Here is an 18,870-nt window from a genome sequence, read left to right on the forward strand (position 1 = left end):
CATGGGTGAGATCCACAGCAGTTACTCCACAGGAGTGATTCCAAATCGCGGGCGAGATCAGGAAAGATAACGCTCAACTCGCTGCAGGCATGTCAGTGGCACGCAAACATGTGTCTCCGCTTCGACAGGAGTAGAGTCGGCGGGGACCCTCTGGGTCCGGTTCCGACAGAGCAGTCCGGTCAGGTCCACTCTCAGAGTGAATCAGCATGGACGCGCGGGCGCTGCCAGGGGCGGCAGTCGGAGCTCGCCGTCCTCTGATTGGCTGCTGCGGGATGCTTGGCGGCGCTCCTGTTTCCTTGATTCTCAAACGCGACCGGAGTCGACGGAGGTTCGCATCGGACCAGGAACAGAAGGGGGGAACGTTCACCTGTAGATGTGTGACTTTGACCCGCATTTCACCACCCTCCCAATAAAAAGCGCTCCACTTCTTGTAGTGAGGGCTGTGCGCTCCAGATATCACATCTCTGCACCGTCGCTGGAAATAACTTCGTTATTCCAGTTCCTCTTCTTTTTGCAGGCTGCATGGAGGGATGTCGGCATGGCTTGCACCAGGAGAACCAAAACTTTGGTGTCCACATGCGTGATTCTGAGCGGCATGACCAACATTGTGTGCCTGCTCTATGTCGGATGGGTTACTAATTATATCGCCAATATTTACATCAAAGTCCCGATGCCTCTACCGGAGAGAAAGTTAGAGGGAGACAAGAGAGGTGACACCGTCCGGATCATGGAGAGGCTCGATCGGCTTGAGAATGTGGTCAACCAGCACATACAAGGTAAAGCCTCCATCCCTCACAGCTGAAAGTTTGAGGACTTTAAAATCACAAGGAGTCGATTTCTGTTATTTCTTTTTTTGTTTTTTTTGTTTTTTGTGAGATTGTAAATAGTAGGATTTTTAAATTTGGTTTTTAAATTAATTTTATTTCTAGATAGAGGAGGAAGGTGAGTGGAGTGAGACGAATGATATAAAATAGCGTCATAAATACATGAGAAAAATAATGAGGACACAAGCATTATGTCTTAATTTTTCCTTCAACAGAGAAAAACTGAAAAAAAAAATTCTTGAGACAAATTTCATGTTAATGTTTTAATTAGTGTCAATAAATTCAAGGTAATAAGGAATGTTAATGAAATGTTAAAATGCAATTCTGAGATTTTATTATTATATTATTATTATATTATTATTATTATTATTATTATTATTATTATTATTATTATTATTATTATATCCAGCTTTTGCTTTTCCAGGAGGTATGTCTGGAATCTCTTCTGTCAAATTCCTTCAAACCTTTCCTGCATGTCTGGTGTACAGTTTCTTCACACTTGACCACACACAGTTTACTCCTGTCTATTCTGTGTTTTCTAAAGAAGCTATACATGTCAGTGCATTTGTGGGTGTGTGGGGGTGCTTGATCTGGGCCAGTTTGAAATGGCACAGAGGTGGTGCACACGTGAAGCGCACACAGAATGGACTCACGCTGCTGTGAGCAGTAAAGGCTCTCTGCTAAGGTTGGGTAAACATTCCTGCAGGAGGCAGCTCTCAATTTCAGCTTGGCACCCCGATCCATCTGCAGGGAGGAGCTCTGTTCAGACGACCCCATTGACCCACCTTAAAGCGTGTTTCAGCTGTGAATGCTGCCATATCAGACGGCATCATTCAAGATGGATTCACGATTAAAAACTCAAACCGTGTAGCAATAGGCTTGAAACAACATTTTGTGTGAAGATTGTGTAGTAACTGTGCTTTATTTCAAGCCACTTTCAGTTAAATGGTATATTTTTCTAGAGGTTTTCTACATAATCAGTACTGTTATATAGTTTTAGTTGCAGGAAGATAGACAAAGAGATTGCAACAACGGCTGTGACGCTGTGACTCATAGTAGTAGCTTCGTGTAATGTGAAACATTAGAAACAGCGAGACTCTTTGGGTCCTTTGGGTTTTTTTTAATACAGTAATTGTAAAATGTCTGCCTGAAGTTTGCAGCACACAGAATACTGTGTTCCATTTCTGGAGTTAATTAATGAGATCAAAAAATATGTATGCTTTACATGATTTATCATGATTAAATAAGTATTTAATTAACCAGCTTCAGAGCCTGGGCAGCAGGGTATGGTAGCTGTTTGCATCATTTCCAGCTTTTGTTTTACTGTAAGTGACTGTAACTTTACCATTTATAGAGTGGCATCAATTATCCCATTGGACTCTCTGATGTTAAGATATGTGCTGAAATGTTGAACTCTTCCTTAAAAAAAACTATCTCTGGCTGTGAGTCTTAAATAATCCTTGTTAAAAGAGAGTACTGAATCTGTAATTGGTTGGAAAGAAACACTTTCACTTCCTTGCACTCATTCTCCCATGAGCATATGCTCAGTCAGCCAACATAGTCATTGGTCTCTTAAGGTTTTTGTCCTCTTATGAAATTTGAACCTGTTGTCAGACCTTAGTTGCAAACTGCAGGAACACAACAGAGATTAAATGAATATCAGCAGTGGGCCTCTGAGTTTGGGAGCACATTGTCTTTGTTGACTAGAGAGTCTGTTCAGGCTGTTGACGCTATACATTTGCAGCAATAAAGGCTGCTCCAACAAAACAACCTGTCACTTTAAATATGAGACATGCTGTCTGGATTTCCCATATAATTGTTCTGAAGGCATCATCAGAAAATATAGACCCATAATCGGAGTCTGTAAGTGGCCGACAAGCATCAGCAGTCGCTGAGCTTCAGGCAGAGCCAGAGAGTCATTAGAGTACTTTCAACATCTCTAAAAATACATTTTCTTCCTGTATCATGTAATGAGAGAATTGCTGAAGCTGGAAATTCTGGCTCTCTAGTACATACTCATGCTGAGACAATCAGATTCAGATTTCAGACAGTCACATGCACTTTGTTTTAGTGCACTGTAAACCCAACATCAGCTCCCACACCACAGAGCATTACTGCATGTGAGAATGAAGCGGTTACTGCAACTGACTCACAGCAAACTGTCAGAAGAGATCTGTCTGGTATCAGCTTCCCACTCACAGAGGAGACAGAAATATTCCACCACTCTGACAATGTGATGAAGTAAAGTGGTCTGTAACCGGGACAAAGCAGTGTGGCAACAGGAGATAAATCAGCAGAGCTCTTTCTTGTGCTAAGGACAGTCCGTTAAAAATTTATTGTGAAAGTGGACTGGGCAGGTTCACGCACGCCCACCAAGAGGGCTTCCTGCTGCACCCCTGTGACACCCAACCCACAACTACCGGCGGTAATGACTCCAGCATGATGTCAGAGGACTGCAGCTCTGCACAGCTGCTGCATATACAGTGAGTAAAGAAGAAGAAGAATGGTTTTTGTATTTGTAGTGTGGAAGCGAAATAATGCATGCGTAGGTCACATTTCAAATCAGAGGAAACACATTTTCAAGTTTGGCAGTGAATAACCAGATTGTCCGAAAAACGGGAAGACAGGAAGCGGGTCAACTTGACGCTGGGTGGTGGTTTAGATTCGGATGTTCGCAGGGAAATCTGATGTTTCCTGTTTTCCCATGAATAAGACACCTCTCACGTACACAAGAATGAAGGACTGTGGCTATAAAAGGGTCAGGAGACATGCATCCAGGGGCTGTTCCCAATTGATCTGTACTGATGATCTGCGTATCAATAAAATAATTCCTGTTTTGGCTGTAAAAAACACCCTCCTTGTACTTTGGTTTTATTTTGGTATTTTGATGGATAAAACACTCTCACCACAACAGCTACGGTATATTAATGGGAATTTTTGCATTTAATCTTCCTTGTCAATGTTGGACACATTGACTGAACTACAAATATAATTTAATAAGTTATATAATCTACTATTTATTGTGTATTGCTGTTACAGACACTTTTGCAGGTATAAATAAAACTCTATTTCAATAAAATCAAGGGGGCTGCAACTAACCATTGTCTTCAGCACTTCAACATCATGAAGTCGCATGCAATTTCCTTTAGGATTACTAAAGTATTGATCGATCCATCTATCACCATCCATCTCGATCAATTTATCTCGATCTAACTATCTCAATCTAACTATCTCAATAAACTATCTCGATCTATCTCGATCTAACTATCTCTCGATCTCTAACTATCTGTCTGTCTGTGTCTGTATCTATAAAATTATAGTCTAAGCTGATACTTTGTTCAACTAATTGCACCAAATTTGACAAATTCATTGTCATGCATGACGGAGAAAATCAAGTGATCCGATTTTAGCAGTGTGAACCAAATTGCAGAACTAAATCTGTTAAAAAATAATTACAAATGAAATTCATTTTCAGCCTGGGGTGAATTTATGATTGCAATCTCAGACCTGCATACGGGTGTGTGTGCTGGATTGTTTGTGTTGACATGGTTTTTCCTTTATGCTTAAAAAACTGAAATGAAAACTCAATGTTGAGGTCTGACGATGACATTGGTAGTGCTGTATTTACATTCGTACATAAACTAATCCTGGGTGTATGGTTTGACTATTTTAATGGACCTATTTTCATTGGATGTTGTTCATTAAAAGCACCGTGATTCATAGCTAGCTTTGACTTCTGAGGATCTGCTTTAGCAGTGTGGAGTCTGAATGGCCACGAGGCCTGCGAGAGCACATCATTAACAGAATGATGATTAAGCTACAAATGACAATGACAGCTTCCAAGATGGCTTCAGGCAAATCCACCAGTCAAGCCAATTGAGCAACTCACTAAATCAGGATTTCCATTGAAGCTCAGAGTTATATTTGGAAAATTTTCTTCCAGATATTTCAGAGTAAAGCGCGTGAAGGAGTGAAACAAGTGAAAGCACGTCTATGCACTGATGTTTGAGTGTTCTTTTACTTGCTGGTGCATGCAGGGTAAAATATGCAGCTACATGTTTTACTCATGTACTTTTCCTGTTCCTTTGGGATGCAGAGCAGTTAAAAAATATTCTTTGACACCGTTTTAAAATAAGCCAACTTTGTTTTTCATAATATAAAGGATGTTCCTATGTTTCAAGTCTTGTCTTTGTGTTGAATGATAATAGGATGTGAAAGGATATTCGATTTGAGATCCCTAGACCTGCACACTGGTGCATTGGTTAGAACTGTAGCTGATCTTTTCTGGAGTCATCTGGGCCTGTATGTAAGCTTTTATTCAAAAGAAAGCGGAATTTTTCTTTTGTTAAAAAAATACTGCTTTAAGCATTGCCTCCAGACTTTTGGAAACTAGTTGGGGAGTGTCACCCATCAACTCAACGCAGTGTTGCTGAATGCTGAAATGTTTTAATGCAAAACAGAGAAATATTCCAGGTTACTGAAGACATTTCTCTTGCTTTTTAGTTTTGCATTATTTATCATCATGACTGACCTGTAAATTGATGATATACAAGAATAAATTTGCTCAAGGAATAATTTAGTCTTGTGTATTTCACAACCTGTTCAGTAAGCACCCAGTTATGACATGATACATTTTGGGACAGTGAGCTGTGTCCTCAAAATAGTGTAATCCCTGTAAAGGTATTTGTATTTCTGCAGTAGCTTGATAGCGGTTCTAAGGCTTTGCATTCTTTTGAATAGACAGGAGGCTTAACTGTTTTTCACAATTGATAAATATGGAATTAATGTAACCATACTCTCTCTGAACATTGTGCTGCAGATTTATTACCAGTCTAATTCATCTGTCAGCAATTTCAGTTTGCAGCCTGTAGGCAGGAAAACAGACAGTGTGAGAGTGTCTGGGGTAAGAAGGAACGATGTAAAATATAATGACCCCATATCTGAGGCTGGTAATTCCAATAAATCAGGAACTTTTGAAGTACAGGTTATGAAAGCACTGGAGAACGTTTAGTAACGATAACAAATAATTATTCTGATTCAAGTGCCCAATTATCACAAAGGGATAAAGTTGATGAGCATTGATTTGAAGTTCGTCCCCTCGTATTCTGTTGAATAAATCAGTTCACTGCTGCAATATTCTCTTCATTTTTCCCGTCTGACTTTATGCTGCCACACCGAAGATATGAAAAGCACCACTGTGAGTCTGACAGAGATCTAACCATGACTTTATAGTGTTTACATCAAAGAGCTATAAAGACAAAGCTATAAATCTGTAGTCATTGATGAACCGACTTATTCTTATGAACTTATGAACTTCATTGCTTGGAATCAGTGAAACCTTATAACATGAACTTAATGTTCTGAGCGGAAACTTGCAATTTTGCTATGTAATGTACCTCATCTATGCTTCTTCCACTGCTCTATTATACCCTATTTTCCACAACCTGTTTGATGTGGAACTGTTGCGTCTTTGTTGTTCTGTTTTGAGATCACTAAAGTGTGATGAGGAGTGACTGTATTTCCTCCTTTGAGCAGGAAAGGGAAGCAGTATGTACATTGAATCGGCATCTGTATAGGCAGAATGAGCTAATGAAGACGGTCGGACAGTGTAGGAGAGTTAATTATAATGTAAGTATCTCAAAAGCAGCAAATAGAAAACTTGCAGGTCACTCAGAGAAGAGCAGCTCCTAAATATTGTTTCTACATTGGGAAGAGAGCACAAAACTCCAGAGGTCCTTAGGCTTGAAGGGGAGATTGGGTGACCTCACCAAGAAAGAGAGAAACTAAAGTTCTTGCTTTGAAAATTAATTGTTTGCAAAGAGTTAATTGATGCATATGTAGAGTAAAATGTCACCCTAGATGCTGACACTGTTGTTATGTCTGTAACGGGTCAGAGGTAGGACCCACGTACAGCACAGACTGAGACCAGATCAGTAATAGTCCAACAGTTTATTCTGAGGTTCGCACAGAATGGCAGCAATATTCCAAACAGTCTCCGTAACCAGGAATCCCAGGTGACAGGTATCAGAACAGGAACGAGCAGGCAGAGTAGTCAAGGACAGAAGGCTGGTCAGTTTACCGGGGCAGAGACGAGGAAGACGGGTCGAAGACAGGCAGGGTCGTAACCGAGGAAGCAGTCCGGAGATCAACACGAGAGAGCTATGCATGACACAAAGACAATCTGGCAGAGACTGAGAGGAATGGGAGGGTATATGTACTGAGCCGGCAGGTGATAATCAGGTGAGGAAACACAGGTGAAGGCAGTTGCACTGATGAGTTTGGAGTGGAAGGCAGGTAGAGCTGGGCGGATGAGGGGAAAACCAGGAGCGGATTGTGACAGGACCCCCCCCTTCAAGGGACGGCTCCAGACGTCCCAGACTGAGCGGGGAGGGAGGGGGGAGGCCGGAGGGGGGCTAAAACTCCTCTGAGACAGCGGAGTCCACATCGTCGTCTGCAGAAGAGGAAGATGAGCCGGAGGAAGTGTCCACATCCGAGCCACCATCATCCGGTGGGTCGGCAGGCCCATCAGCAGCAGGTCCCCCAGGGGACGGGATGGAGGATGGAGCAGGCTGGTCCGGATGCAGGCGGTGAAAGTCTGTGATGAGCCGAGGATCCACGATGAACCGGGCCGGAATCCAGGAACGATCCACCGGACCGTAACCTTCCCAGTCCACCAGATACTGCACACCACGTCCACGGCGGCGAGAGCGCAAGAGGCGCTTGACAGCATACACAGGACCACCATCGACAAGCTGAGGAGGAGGAGGGGGTGGTGTAGGGGGAACAAGAGGACTCACCCGGACAGGCTTGATTTTGGAGACGTGGAAAGTGGGGTGGATCCTCATGGACCCTGGAAGCTGCAGGCGGACCGCTTCCGGGTTAATGATGCGAGTGATGGGGAAGGGCCCCACAAACCTGGGAGCCAGCTTGCGACTCTCCACCTTGAGGGGCAGGTCACGGGTGGAGAGCCAGACCCTCTGGCCGACCTGGTAGGCGGGAGCAGGCGTGCGGCGCTTGTTGGCGGCGGCAGCGTAGCGGTCAGCAGACTTCAGGAGGGCGGTGCGTGCTCGTTCCCAGGTGCGCCGGCAACGACGGACAAAGGCTTGAGCCGACGGGCAGGCCGCCTCCCTCTCTTGGTGAGCAAAGAGTGGCGGCCGATACCCATAGGCACACTGGAAGGGGGAAAGGCCCGTGGAGGAGCAGGTGAGGGTGTTGTGGGCATATTCCACCCAGATGAGTTGCTCCGACCAGGAAGCAGGATTCTCAGCCGTGAGACAGCGAAGCGTGGTTTCCAGGTCCTGGTTAGCTCTCTCAGTCTGCCCGTTGGACTGGGGGTGAAAACCAGAGGTGAGGCTGACCGAGGACCCCAGCAGACTGCAAAACTCCTTCCAGAAGATGGACGTGAACTGGGGGCCCCGGTCAGAGACGATGTCGGTGGGCAGACCATGGAGCCGAAAGATGTGTTGGAGGACCAGACTGGCAGTCTCTTTGGCAGAAGGAAGCTTGGGAAGGGGAATGAAGTGTGCCATTTTGCTGAACCGGTCTACCACTGTGAGGATGGCAGTGTGACCCCTGGAGGGGGGTAGACCGGTAACAAAGTCCAGGGAAATGTGTGACCAAGGGCGATGAGGGACAGGCAGGGGGTGCAGGAGGCCGGCTGGTGGGTGACGAGGAGTCTTATTCTGGTTACAAACAGGACACGCGTTGACGTAGCCACGGACATCCTCCTCCAGCGAAGGCCACCAAAAGCGCTGCTGCAGGACATCACAAGTGCGCTGAATGCCTGGATGACAGGTGAGCCGGGAGGCGTGCCCCCACTGGAGCACATCGGAACGGAGCCTAGCCGGAACAAACAGGCGGTCAGGAGGACAGGAACTAGGACCGGGCTGATCCTCAGCGGCTGCTCGCACCCTCTCCTCGATCTCCCAGGTGACGCAAGCGACGAGGCAGGAGGCTGGAATAATGGTGGAGGGTTCAGGTCTTTCATCCGGGCTCTCCGGAAATCGGCGGGACAGTGCATCTGGCTTGGTATTACGGGAGCCTGGCCGATAGGACAGCGTGAAATTAAATCTGTCGAAGAACAGTGACCAGCGGGCTTGCCTTGAGTTCAGTCTCTTGGCCGAGCGAATATATTCCAGGTTGCGGTGATCAGTCCACACAATGAATGGCACATTGGCCCCCTCTAGCCAATGGCGCCACTCCTCCAAGGCTGCCTTTACCGCCAGAAGCTCCCTGTTACCAATGTCATAATTCCTCTCTGTGGGAGTGAGACGGCGAGAGAAAAAGGCGCAGGGATGGAGCTTCTGGTCTTTGGCGGCGCGCTGGGACAGGATCGCCCCCACCCCCACGCTGGATGCATCCACCTCCACAGTGAACTGGCGCTCTGGATCGGGAATCTGGAGGATGGGGGCAGTGGAGAAACGAGTCTTGAGGGTGTCGAAGGCTCCTTGAGCTGCATCGGTCCAACGGAAGGAGGTCTTGGATGAGGTGAGGGCCGAGAGGGGAGATGCAATGGAGCTGAAACCTCTGATGAAGCGCCGGTAGAAATTGGCAAAACCCAAGAAACGTTGCAGTTGCTTGCGTGTCTCCGGGACCGGCCAGGAGGTTACAGCCGAAACCTTAGCAGGGTCCATCTTTATGCAGTCTTTGGCAATAATGTACCCCAGGAAGGAGACTGAGGGTACATGGAACTCACACTTCTCCGCCTTGACGAAGAGGGCGTTGTCCAGGAGGCGGCGGAGGACGGATCTGACGTGGACGACGTGCTCCTCCTGGCTGCGGGAAAAGATCAGGATGTCATCCAGATACACAAAGACGTACTTATTCAACATGTCTCGGAGCACATCGTTCACCAGGGCTTGGAAAACTGCAGGGGCATTTGTCAAACCGAAGGGCATCACACGATACTCGTAATGCCCTGTCGGGGTGTTGAAGGCAGTCATCCACTCATCTCCCTCCCGGATGCGAACCAGATGATACGCATTCCTCAGATCGAGTTTTGAGAACACCGTCGCCCCCTGGAGCAGTTCAAAAGCCGTGGAGAGGAGCGGGAGGGGGTAGCGGTTCTTAACCGTGATATTATTAAGTCCACGATAGTCTATGCAGGGACGCAGTGTTTTATCCTTCTTTTCTACGAAAAAAAATCCTGCGCCAGCAGGTGAAGAAGAGGGGCGGATGATCCCTGCCGCCAAGGAGTCTTTAATGTATACCTCCATGGCTTTTCTCTCAGGGGCAGAGAGAGAGTACAAGCGTCCCTTGGGAGGTGATGTGCCCGGTAGTAAGTCAATCGCACAGTCATAAGGGCGGTGTGGCGGCAGGGAGGTGGCTTTAGCTTTGTTAAATACCTCTTTTAGGCAGTGGTACACAGCTGGAACCCCAGTGAGGTCAGGAGCAGGAGTAGAAGCAGGAGCAGAAGAAGCTGACGACGCCTTGAGACAGGTCCGCTGGCAGGTCGCGCCCCACTCCCGAACGGAGCAGGATGTCCAGTCGATGTTAGGATTGTGCAGGCGGAGCCAGGGGTACCCCAGAATGACGGGCTGGTTAGGTGTGGACAGAAGCAGAAACTGGATGCTCTCACCGTGCCCCCCTGGCAGGAGCATGCGCACCGGGTTGGTTTGAGATGTTACCCTCCCCAGCACATGTCCGTCCAGGGCTCTGGCTGCAATGGGCGACGGCAGCGGCTCCGGGCGTAGTCCCAGCTGAAGAGCGAGGTTCTCGTCCATGATGCTCCCATCAGCCCCAGAATCCAGGAGGGCGGCGATGGAGTGGGAACCAGAAGGCAGCAGGAACTTGGCGGTGATGCTTGGCCTTTCAGAGGAGGCGGGATCAGCGATGGAGCTCACCAGTATGCCTCCGTTCACTGGTGAGCTCTGGCTTTTACTGGGCACCGGCTGACGAAGTGTCCTGGCTGACCGCAGTAGATACAGAGGTTCAAGCGCTGTCTTCTCTCCCTCTCCTCAGGTGAGAGGCGGGTGCGGCCAAGCTGCATCGGCTCCGGATCCCCCTCACACACAGGGGTGACTGAGGCAGACAGGAGAGAGGTCGGCGCCGCTGTAGGCTTGGAGCGAGGAGGACTGCGGGGACGGGCAGGGCGTGGCTGGAGCTCAGAGCGTCTCTCTCTCCGGCGTGCCTGGATGCGCAGATCAATGCGGGTGGCGAGTTCAATCAGGCGCTCCAGTGTTGACGGCAGCTCATAAGCGACCAGCTCGTCCTTGATGTATCCAGCCAGGCCCCGCAAAAAAACATCACGGAGGGCGACCGGGTTCCAGTCACACAGAGGGGCCGTGGTACGAAAGTCTATAGCGTAATCCGTGACTGAACGGCTGCCCTGGACCAGATCCAGCAGTTCTCGTCCGGCGTCGGCCCCCAGAGGTCCAGAACCAAAAACCTTCCGGAGCTCGTCGGCGAAGGACTGGAAAGATCGACAGGCGGGAGTCCCTCTCTGCCACTCCGCAGTGCCCCACAGACGTGCCCGCCCGGTGAGGTGATTGACGGTGTAAGCCACCTTAGCCTCCTCCGAGGAGAAGGTGAGCGGCTGGAGGGAGAAAAGGATGGAACAGTTGCAGAGAAAGGCGTTGCAGGTGGCAGGATCGCCGTCATAACGCTCCGGTGCTCCCACGTTAGGCTCCCGGATCGAAGGTGGAATGCCGGCGACACCCGCTGAGGCGGACGGCGGAGCAGCAGCGCCCGCCGAGGCAGGTGACGAGAACGTGGCTCCCGGTGAGACAGACGGTGTGAGCCCCAGGGCCTGGGTGCGGGCGTGGAGACTTGCTACATCACACCGAACTTGTGACAGAACCTGCTGGTTTTCTGCTGCAGCCGCAACGGAATTCGCAACCAGCTGGTCAAGCATGTCCTCCATCCGGGAGATCCGGTGATCAACCTGTGCTGGATCCATTTATGGCCAGATTGTACTGTAACGGGTCAGAGGTAGGACCCACGTACAGCACAGACTGAGACCAGATCAGTAATAGTCCAACAGTTTATTCTGAGGTTCGCACAGAATGGCAGCAATATTCCAAACAGTCTCCGTAACCAGGAATCCCAGGTGACAGGTATCAGAACAGGAACGAGCAGGCAGAGTAGTCAAGGACAGAAGGCTGGTCAGTTTACCGGGGCAGAGACGAGGAAGACGGGTCGAAGACAGGCAGGGTCGTAACCGAGGAAGCAGTCCGGAGATCAACACGAGAGAGCTATGCATGACACAAAGACAATCTGGCAGAGACTGAGAGGAATGGGAGGGTATATGTACTGAGCCGGCAGGTGATAATCAGGTGAGGAAACACAGGTGAAGGCAGTTGCACTGATGAGTTTGGAGTGGAAGGCAGGTAGAGCTGGGCGGATGAGGGGAAAACCAGGAGCGGATTGTGACAATGTCACTTCCTAATTTTCAGTAAAATGCTGGTTACTTTTGGGCAATGGCTGAATCTGGTTTGCAGCTTTGTAATCCTCAGTCTTCGACAGTTGGACATGTGAACAACGGATGTGCCACATCACAGCCGAGGTGCAAATTATTGTAAAGTTCCTTTTTTAATTTTTATTATGTAAAAATTTTAAATATTTATCAAGTGATATATAGCAGCTAAATGACTTAATGTTAATGTTGTCACCCTTGGAACAGCAGGTTGGTAGCTTCATTCCCAGTCAGGACATTATTTACAGTACAGTATTTTCCGCACAATAAGGTGCACCTAGAAGCCTTTGATTTTCTCAAAAACGAACAGTGCGCCTTACAATCCAGTGCACTTATATATGAAAAGGGTTTTAAAATAGGCCATTCATTGACGGTGCTCCTTATAGTCCATATATATTAAGTATATACAGTATATGCAACCACAACAAAACATGGAAGAAAAGATTGAGACGAAAGGCTTGAAAAGTCATTCCAAAGAGGTCCTGAATTAAAAACAGGTAGGACAAGATGTCGAAAAGGGAGACTCTTCCAAACTAAGTATCCATCTAGGATAAACTCTATGGGGAATAAGGAACATAGAAAACAACACAAGACAGACCCATTAATTAGAGAACATATAGGACATATGAGAGAAAGAGGCTTCCCCAGCAAACCACTGGAACTACCCAAAATAAAAACCAATCAACATCACACAGGAAAACATCCAACAAAAATCTGTGAAATAAGGAAATATAGCAACTAATATGAATAGATGTGAGTCAGTACGTGGACAAAGCTTGGATGAGGTATCAGAAGCAACACTGAGTCAGAGCAGCATCTCTGTTGAGCAGAGCTATCATGCAAGACTCCAAGACTAGGCATACTAGAATGCATGGCATTTTTCAGTCACAACCAGTTAACACTGTAGTGCCACAAGTTGAGTAGGATTCCATTCTTAAACCATAGGATTTAATATGTTCTCAGTCCACAGTTTCCTGCTATTACAACTTCAATTCTTCCAGGAACACTTTCCACAAGGTTCAGGAGCGTGTTTACTGGGTTTAATTCATCCCTGAATTGTTCTGTTGTGTTGAGGTCAGGACTCTGTCCAGACCAGTCAACACCCGCCTTGCTCATCCATGTCTTTATGGAATTACCTTTGTTCAGCAGTCAATTTGGAAGAAAAAGGAGCTGTCTCCAAATTGGTCTCACAAAATTGGGAGCGTGACAATGTCCAAAATGACATGGCATGATGAAACATTTAAGAGCCCTACACCATAATCCACCTCCACCAGATTTTGCCCTTAACATAGTGTAGTCAGACACGTGCCTTTCTCCTGGCAACTGCCAGGCCCAGTATAAGAATTACTTAATGTACATTTATTTTAAATAAAAAAGCTAGAAAAAGTTATTGAAATTTTCCTGTCTTGAGGTATATACGCTTCATATTGAATTTGCAATTTCTTTTCTCTCAGTTGATCTTTCTGACTGCGAGAAAGTGGACGGTGTGTCAGTGCTCATTTTGTTTTTTATTGAGTCGGATGTTGCTGATGTCAGGTTATAGTAGGGGAGGATTTAGATGGATTACAGGGTGAGAGCTGATGAGACGGGAGTGAATTACTATGACCTCTCATCAAATCTTACTGTGATTTAGATGGTATACCAAAATATATTTTGCAACCTTCGCCTTTCATTAATCCATCACACATAAAGATGGAAATAATCACGTAGCTACTGACCAGAAATTATTTCATTTCGGATCCAGAAAAAAGTAGACATGGAGGTTTTGTTTTTCAATGATAGGGATGATGTTGACTTTCACAAGTCTGCTGTCTCAACATCAATGAATGTCTTGCCACTCTATCTTTTTTTATGTCATGGTTATCTCATCTCTTTTGTCTCAGGACAAGTATTACTTGGTTAGTCCTGTGATATATAACAATCACTGGGTCAGCACTGTGGCGCTGTTGCCTCACAGCAAGAAGGTTCTGGGTTTCATTCCTTTCTGTACAGAGTTTTTATGTTCTCCCCATGTCTGTGTGGGTTCTCCTACCCACATAGACATGCAGTTTAGGTGAATTGGTCACACCAAATTGTCCGTAGGTGTGATTGTGAGCATTTGTTTGTTTTTTTGTGTATTTTCATGATGACACCTTACCTGGGGTGTACCCTGCCTCTTGCTGGTAACCACCTCCAGCAGACCTGTGACTCACAAAGCAGATAAACGGCTGTAGACAAGATGATTGCAATTGTCTCATCTTCAAGAAGACAAATGGATGGATGAAGTTATTTAGGTTCTTCATCTCAAGCAACTTTGCTGGCTTTGTAATCTGTAAAGTCATAAATGAACCCAAGTTCATATGGGACATTTTTTTGATATTGCATGCAACAAACAGTGATTAATAAACCTGTACAGAGGACGTACAGGTTAGAGGAAGGGTCTGGTGGGTACACAGCCTGTCCCATTAATAGTTGTCACTGTAATAATTGTTTTTAAAAGTTTCCACCAAAGTCTACTAACAGTTTAAAACGAACACACAGTACCATATTGTTGAAGTTTTTCAGTGTCCTGTGTTAAAGTCCTTACAGGTTTTCTTCCCCTTTTTTCCCCCTAGATATTTGGGTTCAAATCTCTTGGAAAACTTGTGATCATATTGACAGTGAAATATTTTTTTATTCCCAAATTCTCAAACCAGCCAACCATTTTTGAATAAAATAGGATTTGAGTGTCTGTAGAGTCGCTGTCAGTGTCTCGGTGTCTGGGGAGAACAAGTTTCCACATGGTTCGGTTGTCGTCGTCTGTTTGTGACACACGTGAGTGTCAAATGCCTGATGTTCATGACAGCATGTTAGTGAAGCTGAGAGGCAGTCTCTTCACTTACCAAGGTCTCCTTACCATCGTTCGATACCTTATTCACAGCAGGAAAATGCTGTCAATAACTCAAGCAGTCATGATCTAAATGATCTTCAGGTGACTAATGTACATTTATTTTAAAATAAGTACAGATATACCTCCGCTTACGTCATTTTGAATAATGGCGTTCTCGATTATAAATCAGTTAAGAAAAATACACAGAAATATAAATCAAGTTATGATCATTTTACTTGACTTTACAGCTGTCCACCACAACAATTGATATTGTAAAATCACTAGCAAATCATTAATAGCACATAATGAGGTTTTTTTTCTGCAAAATATTTTAAAAATTAAAAGCTAAAAATAGATTCATATTAACCAAAATATCATCAATAATGCATTCATAAATAAAGTATAGTGGAGAACTGGGAATACTTATTTCGGTTTTATGCTGTGAAATACTATTGTTTTTGAATAGATCCAGGAATGATTCATATTCATATATTTGGGTGACGTTTGTACCTTTGTATCAGCATCACCTCTGTGGCTCTTCCTGGTGCAAATGTAATCCATTAAATATTCACAAATGCCTCTCAAATGCAAATGCTTAGCGTAAAAGTAGATCTAATCCATTTTGAGGAGCTTGGTGTAGATCTGCATGTCTCAGCTGAAATGCATGTTTAGAACAAGTGGTGTATCATGGCTCCAGAATGGGTTCTTTCCAACACTTTTCAGTTTATCTCTCATCTGAAAGCTGATTTGATGCATTGGTGCTGCATTTGTCCTCTACAGTCTAAGTGCCACAAGTTGATTTGCTTCTTTTGTTGTCAAATTTTCTAGCATGAAATAACAAAAATGTGATTGTACATTGGTGGTGCAGTAGGTAAGGCTATTGCCGCATAGCAAGGCGGTTCCAGGTTCAAGTCCCGCTCTGTGTGGAGTTTGTATGTTCTCCCTGTGTCTGCCTGGGTTCTGCCTGGGTTCTTCAAGTTCCTCCTATTTCCAAAGACACAGCTTATGTGAATTCTTTAGTCTAAATTGCCCGTAGGTGTTGTTTGTCTGTATTGTCGCTCAGCAGTGCACTGGCGTCGTGCTCGGAGTGCCCCCCACCCTTTGCCTGCAAGCCACCTGCTTTAGGCTCCAGCAATCCCTGCAAGCCACCATTAGCAGAACACGCAGTTTACGAGGACTGAAAGAATTAATGAAGGACTTTACATTACAAGATCAGGTCAGATCAATAGCAACACTCTCACTGCCACTGAAACAAAGTCTGATGCCTTTAATTGCTTAAACACAGTGAAATTTTGAGGGTTTGGAATGCATTTTCTGATAAATCCCAATATAGCCATCAGACAGTGTTTTGTCAGTTTGCTACAGCGAGTAACGGTTGCCATCAACAACCAGCCAGGAGCCATTCAGCCTGGACTGAGGTGGAAACCAACACTTTGCAAAAACTTTCCTGTCAAGCCCTTTTGGGGGGCATCTGCTGTGCAGTGATAAGGTCCCGACTGCTTCACTTTTTGCAACACAGCACAAAGTTTTTGAGCTAATTATACATCTCAGTGTGTTGTTGTAGGAACTGATGTTGCATAAAAATCCTTTCTTATTCTTATTCATCCTGTGCATCCTAATCTCTCAAGTGGGTGAGCGCAGAAGAGGACTTCAAACAAGACCACAAAAAAAAGTGGTGTTAAGTGTAAAAGCACATCTGTTGTGCTCTGATTACACAACTGAGCACCTTCATATTCCTGACAGATTCCTTTTTCCAGTGCCTCTGAATCAGCAGCCTCACACATGCCTCCACTGGGCTTCTCGGCGATCGCTATAAATACACAGGCTGAAGCACTGAATTTAAATAAATATAGGTTGATGGGTTAATTGTGGGTGGTGTACTGAAACAGGTGTACCTTGCCTGGAGCAGCACATTTCACTATGCTTTCAGTGCTCTCTCTACACCACCTTTGCCTTTTTGTGTATGTGAAGATGATTAAGATAATGCAAATTACTGGCTTAAGGTAAGGTGTGGTTGAGCTCCTTCTGTGAATCAACTCCATAATGCAGTACAACATGCTCTGATTTGAATTACTGAGGTACCTACACAGGACTTAAGGGGAACAAGTTGTGCTTAATCACCATAACTGAGCCAATGAAAGAAGAAGCTCAGCACTGAACAATTACAGCGCAGCTTGTGCTACAGGTAACATAGCATAAAGCCCTTAGCGGTAGCTGAAGTTTGCGAGAGCAGGTAGTCACATGTAGCATCTGGTTGGCTTCCCAGCTACCATGAGAAATACAAACAGAACAGCAGGATTGTGATGGCTAAATGCTGTAACAGATAGCATTAAAAACAGTGCGCTTTATGTGGTTTTGTTGAAAATGTAAAAAAAAAAAATCTGTGGGCTGTGTGGGGCTGGCATGCTCATCTCAGTAATGCATCGTGACAGTACACGTCAAATATGTTCTGAAAAAATACAATATGTAAAAAACAGCTGCAGTACTGTGATAGTAATCTTTTCAGTTCAAGTTCTATTTACATTTCTGTTCAACTTTGTCCTGTCATTTGTACGTACATTGTTTTATTACAATGACAACCGTGTGATGTTTCTGGTGTGCAACTCATCTGTTTATCACGTCCACTGTCTTGTTCCTCTGAGCTTAATGGGTGCTCTGAAAGGTGCAGCACATCCAGTTAGCTGGTTGTGCAACCAGGGACAGCCTGAGGCTGATTTTTTTCCCTACTTGTTTGTGAATCAGGATCTATTTCAATATCAGTTTCTGGGTTAATGATATTATTGAGGTTAATGATAATTATGATGTTAACAACATGTGTTTGCTGTAATGTTTGATTTCATTTTCTCAGTTTCCATAATTTTACATTTCAGTTGTTTCCAATTTTTTTTAATCCCTAATGTGTATTCAAATTTATTTTGGTCTAGAAATGTAATGCACAGTCAAATTATTGATTGTGTTTCACAGTCAATAATTTATGGCTATCGGTCCACTGAATTTTCGTTATGATTTTTTACTTTGTGCACCTGAACAGCTGGTTGTCAAAAGACAACAGCAGTGAAGGAACCACATGAAAAACCGTTGGTTTGGATTAAGTCTTAAGCATTTTAAGGGGTTTGTTGCTGGTGGATATAAACTTCTCAGGTTATGCATCATTGCTTTTAAATCTTGTATAACAAAATAAGCAAATGTCCTTATTTTGTTGTTGTATGCACCCACTGTAACAACCATTAAACAAAGGATTGAGTGTAGCCTGTGTCGGAACTCACAATTTGCTTTGGCAGAGTGAAAAAACACCTGCAATGTACAGATACTGAGACGACCACAGTCATTGCGAAATTGTTTTGCACTGGTAATGATTTAATTTCCACAGTAATTTTGGAATGTGAAGTCAGTGATTTTGTCTTGATTTCCACAGCTCCTTATCTACAGGCTGCCATGTTCAATTATACATGGAAGTGATAAAACAGAAGGAAAGGGGGGGGGGATTATAAACAGAGCAAAGATTAAAATAAGAAAAAAGAAAACACCTCACAGGACTCATTAAAAATCTCTCCATTAAAGGCAAGGGCAAGTAACAAATAAGGACACCGGCGGAACCAAAATCCAAGTGTGGCAGTAATGTGTGGCGTGCTTCTGTTTTAACACCATACGCTGTAAAATAACAAAATGTATGGAAATAGTGTGATGTGACTCTTCTATCATTTCAGATCAATGTATTTGGAAGGGAAACATTCATTGTCTTAATGAATGTACAAGTAATGGACGTCCTGTTAAGATAAACTAGT

General features: G+C 45.0%; 1 protein-coding gene across 2 annotated transcripts in view; it reads left to right on the plus strand.

Moving 5' to 3' along the window:
* The first annotated feature begins 318 nt into the window (after nucleotides 1-318).
* The window catches only part of galnt18b (UDP-N-acetyl-alpha-D-galactosamine:polypeptide N-acetylgalactosaminyltransferase 18b), a 68,442-nt gene continuing 49,890 nt past the window's right edge, over nucleotides 319-18,870 (plus strand). The window contains exons 1-2 of one of the 2 annotated variants that reach the window (XM_068321704.1): nucleotides 319-433; nucleotides 518-776. In XM_068321704.1, coding sequence (XP_068177805.1) covers nucleotides 374-433; nucleotides 518-776 — 319 coding nt within the window. In that variant the 5' untranslated portion in view covers nucleotides 319-373. Of the gene's footprint in view, nucleotides 777-18,870 lie in introns of both variants that reach the window. The other variant, XM_068321695.1, reaches the window with a different exon arrangement.

This window comes from Antennarius striatus, chromosome 1, assembly GCF_040054535.1.
Source record: "Antennarius striatus isolate MH-2024 chromosome 1, ASM4005453v1, whole genome shotgun sequence".
In the NCBI taxonomy this organism is placed as follows: domain Eukaryota; kingdom Metazoa; phylum Chordata; class Actinopteri; order Lophiiformes; family Antennariidae; genus Antennarius; species Antennarius striatus.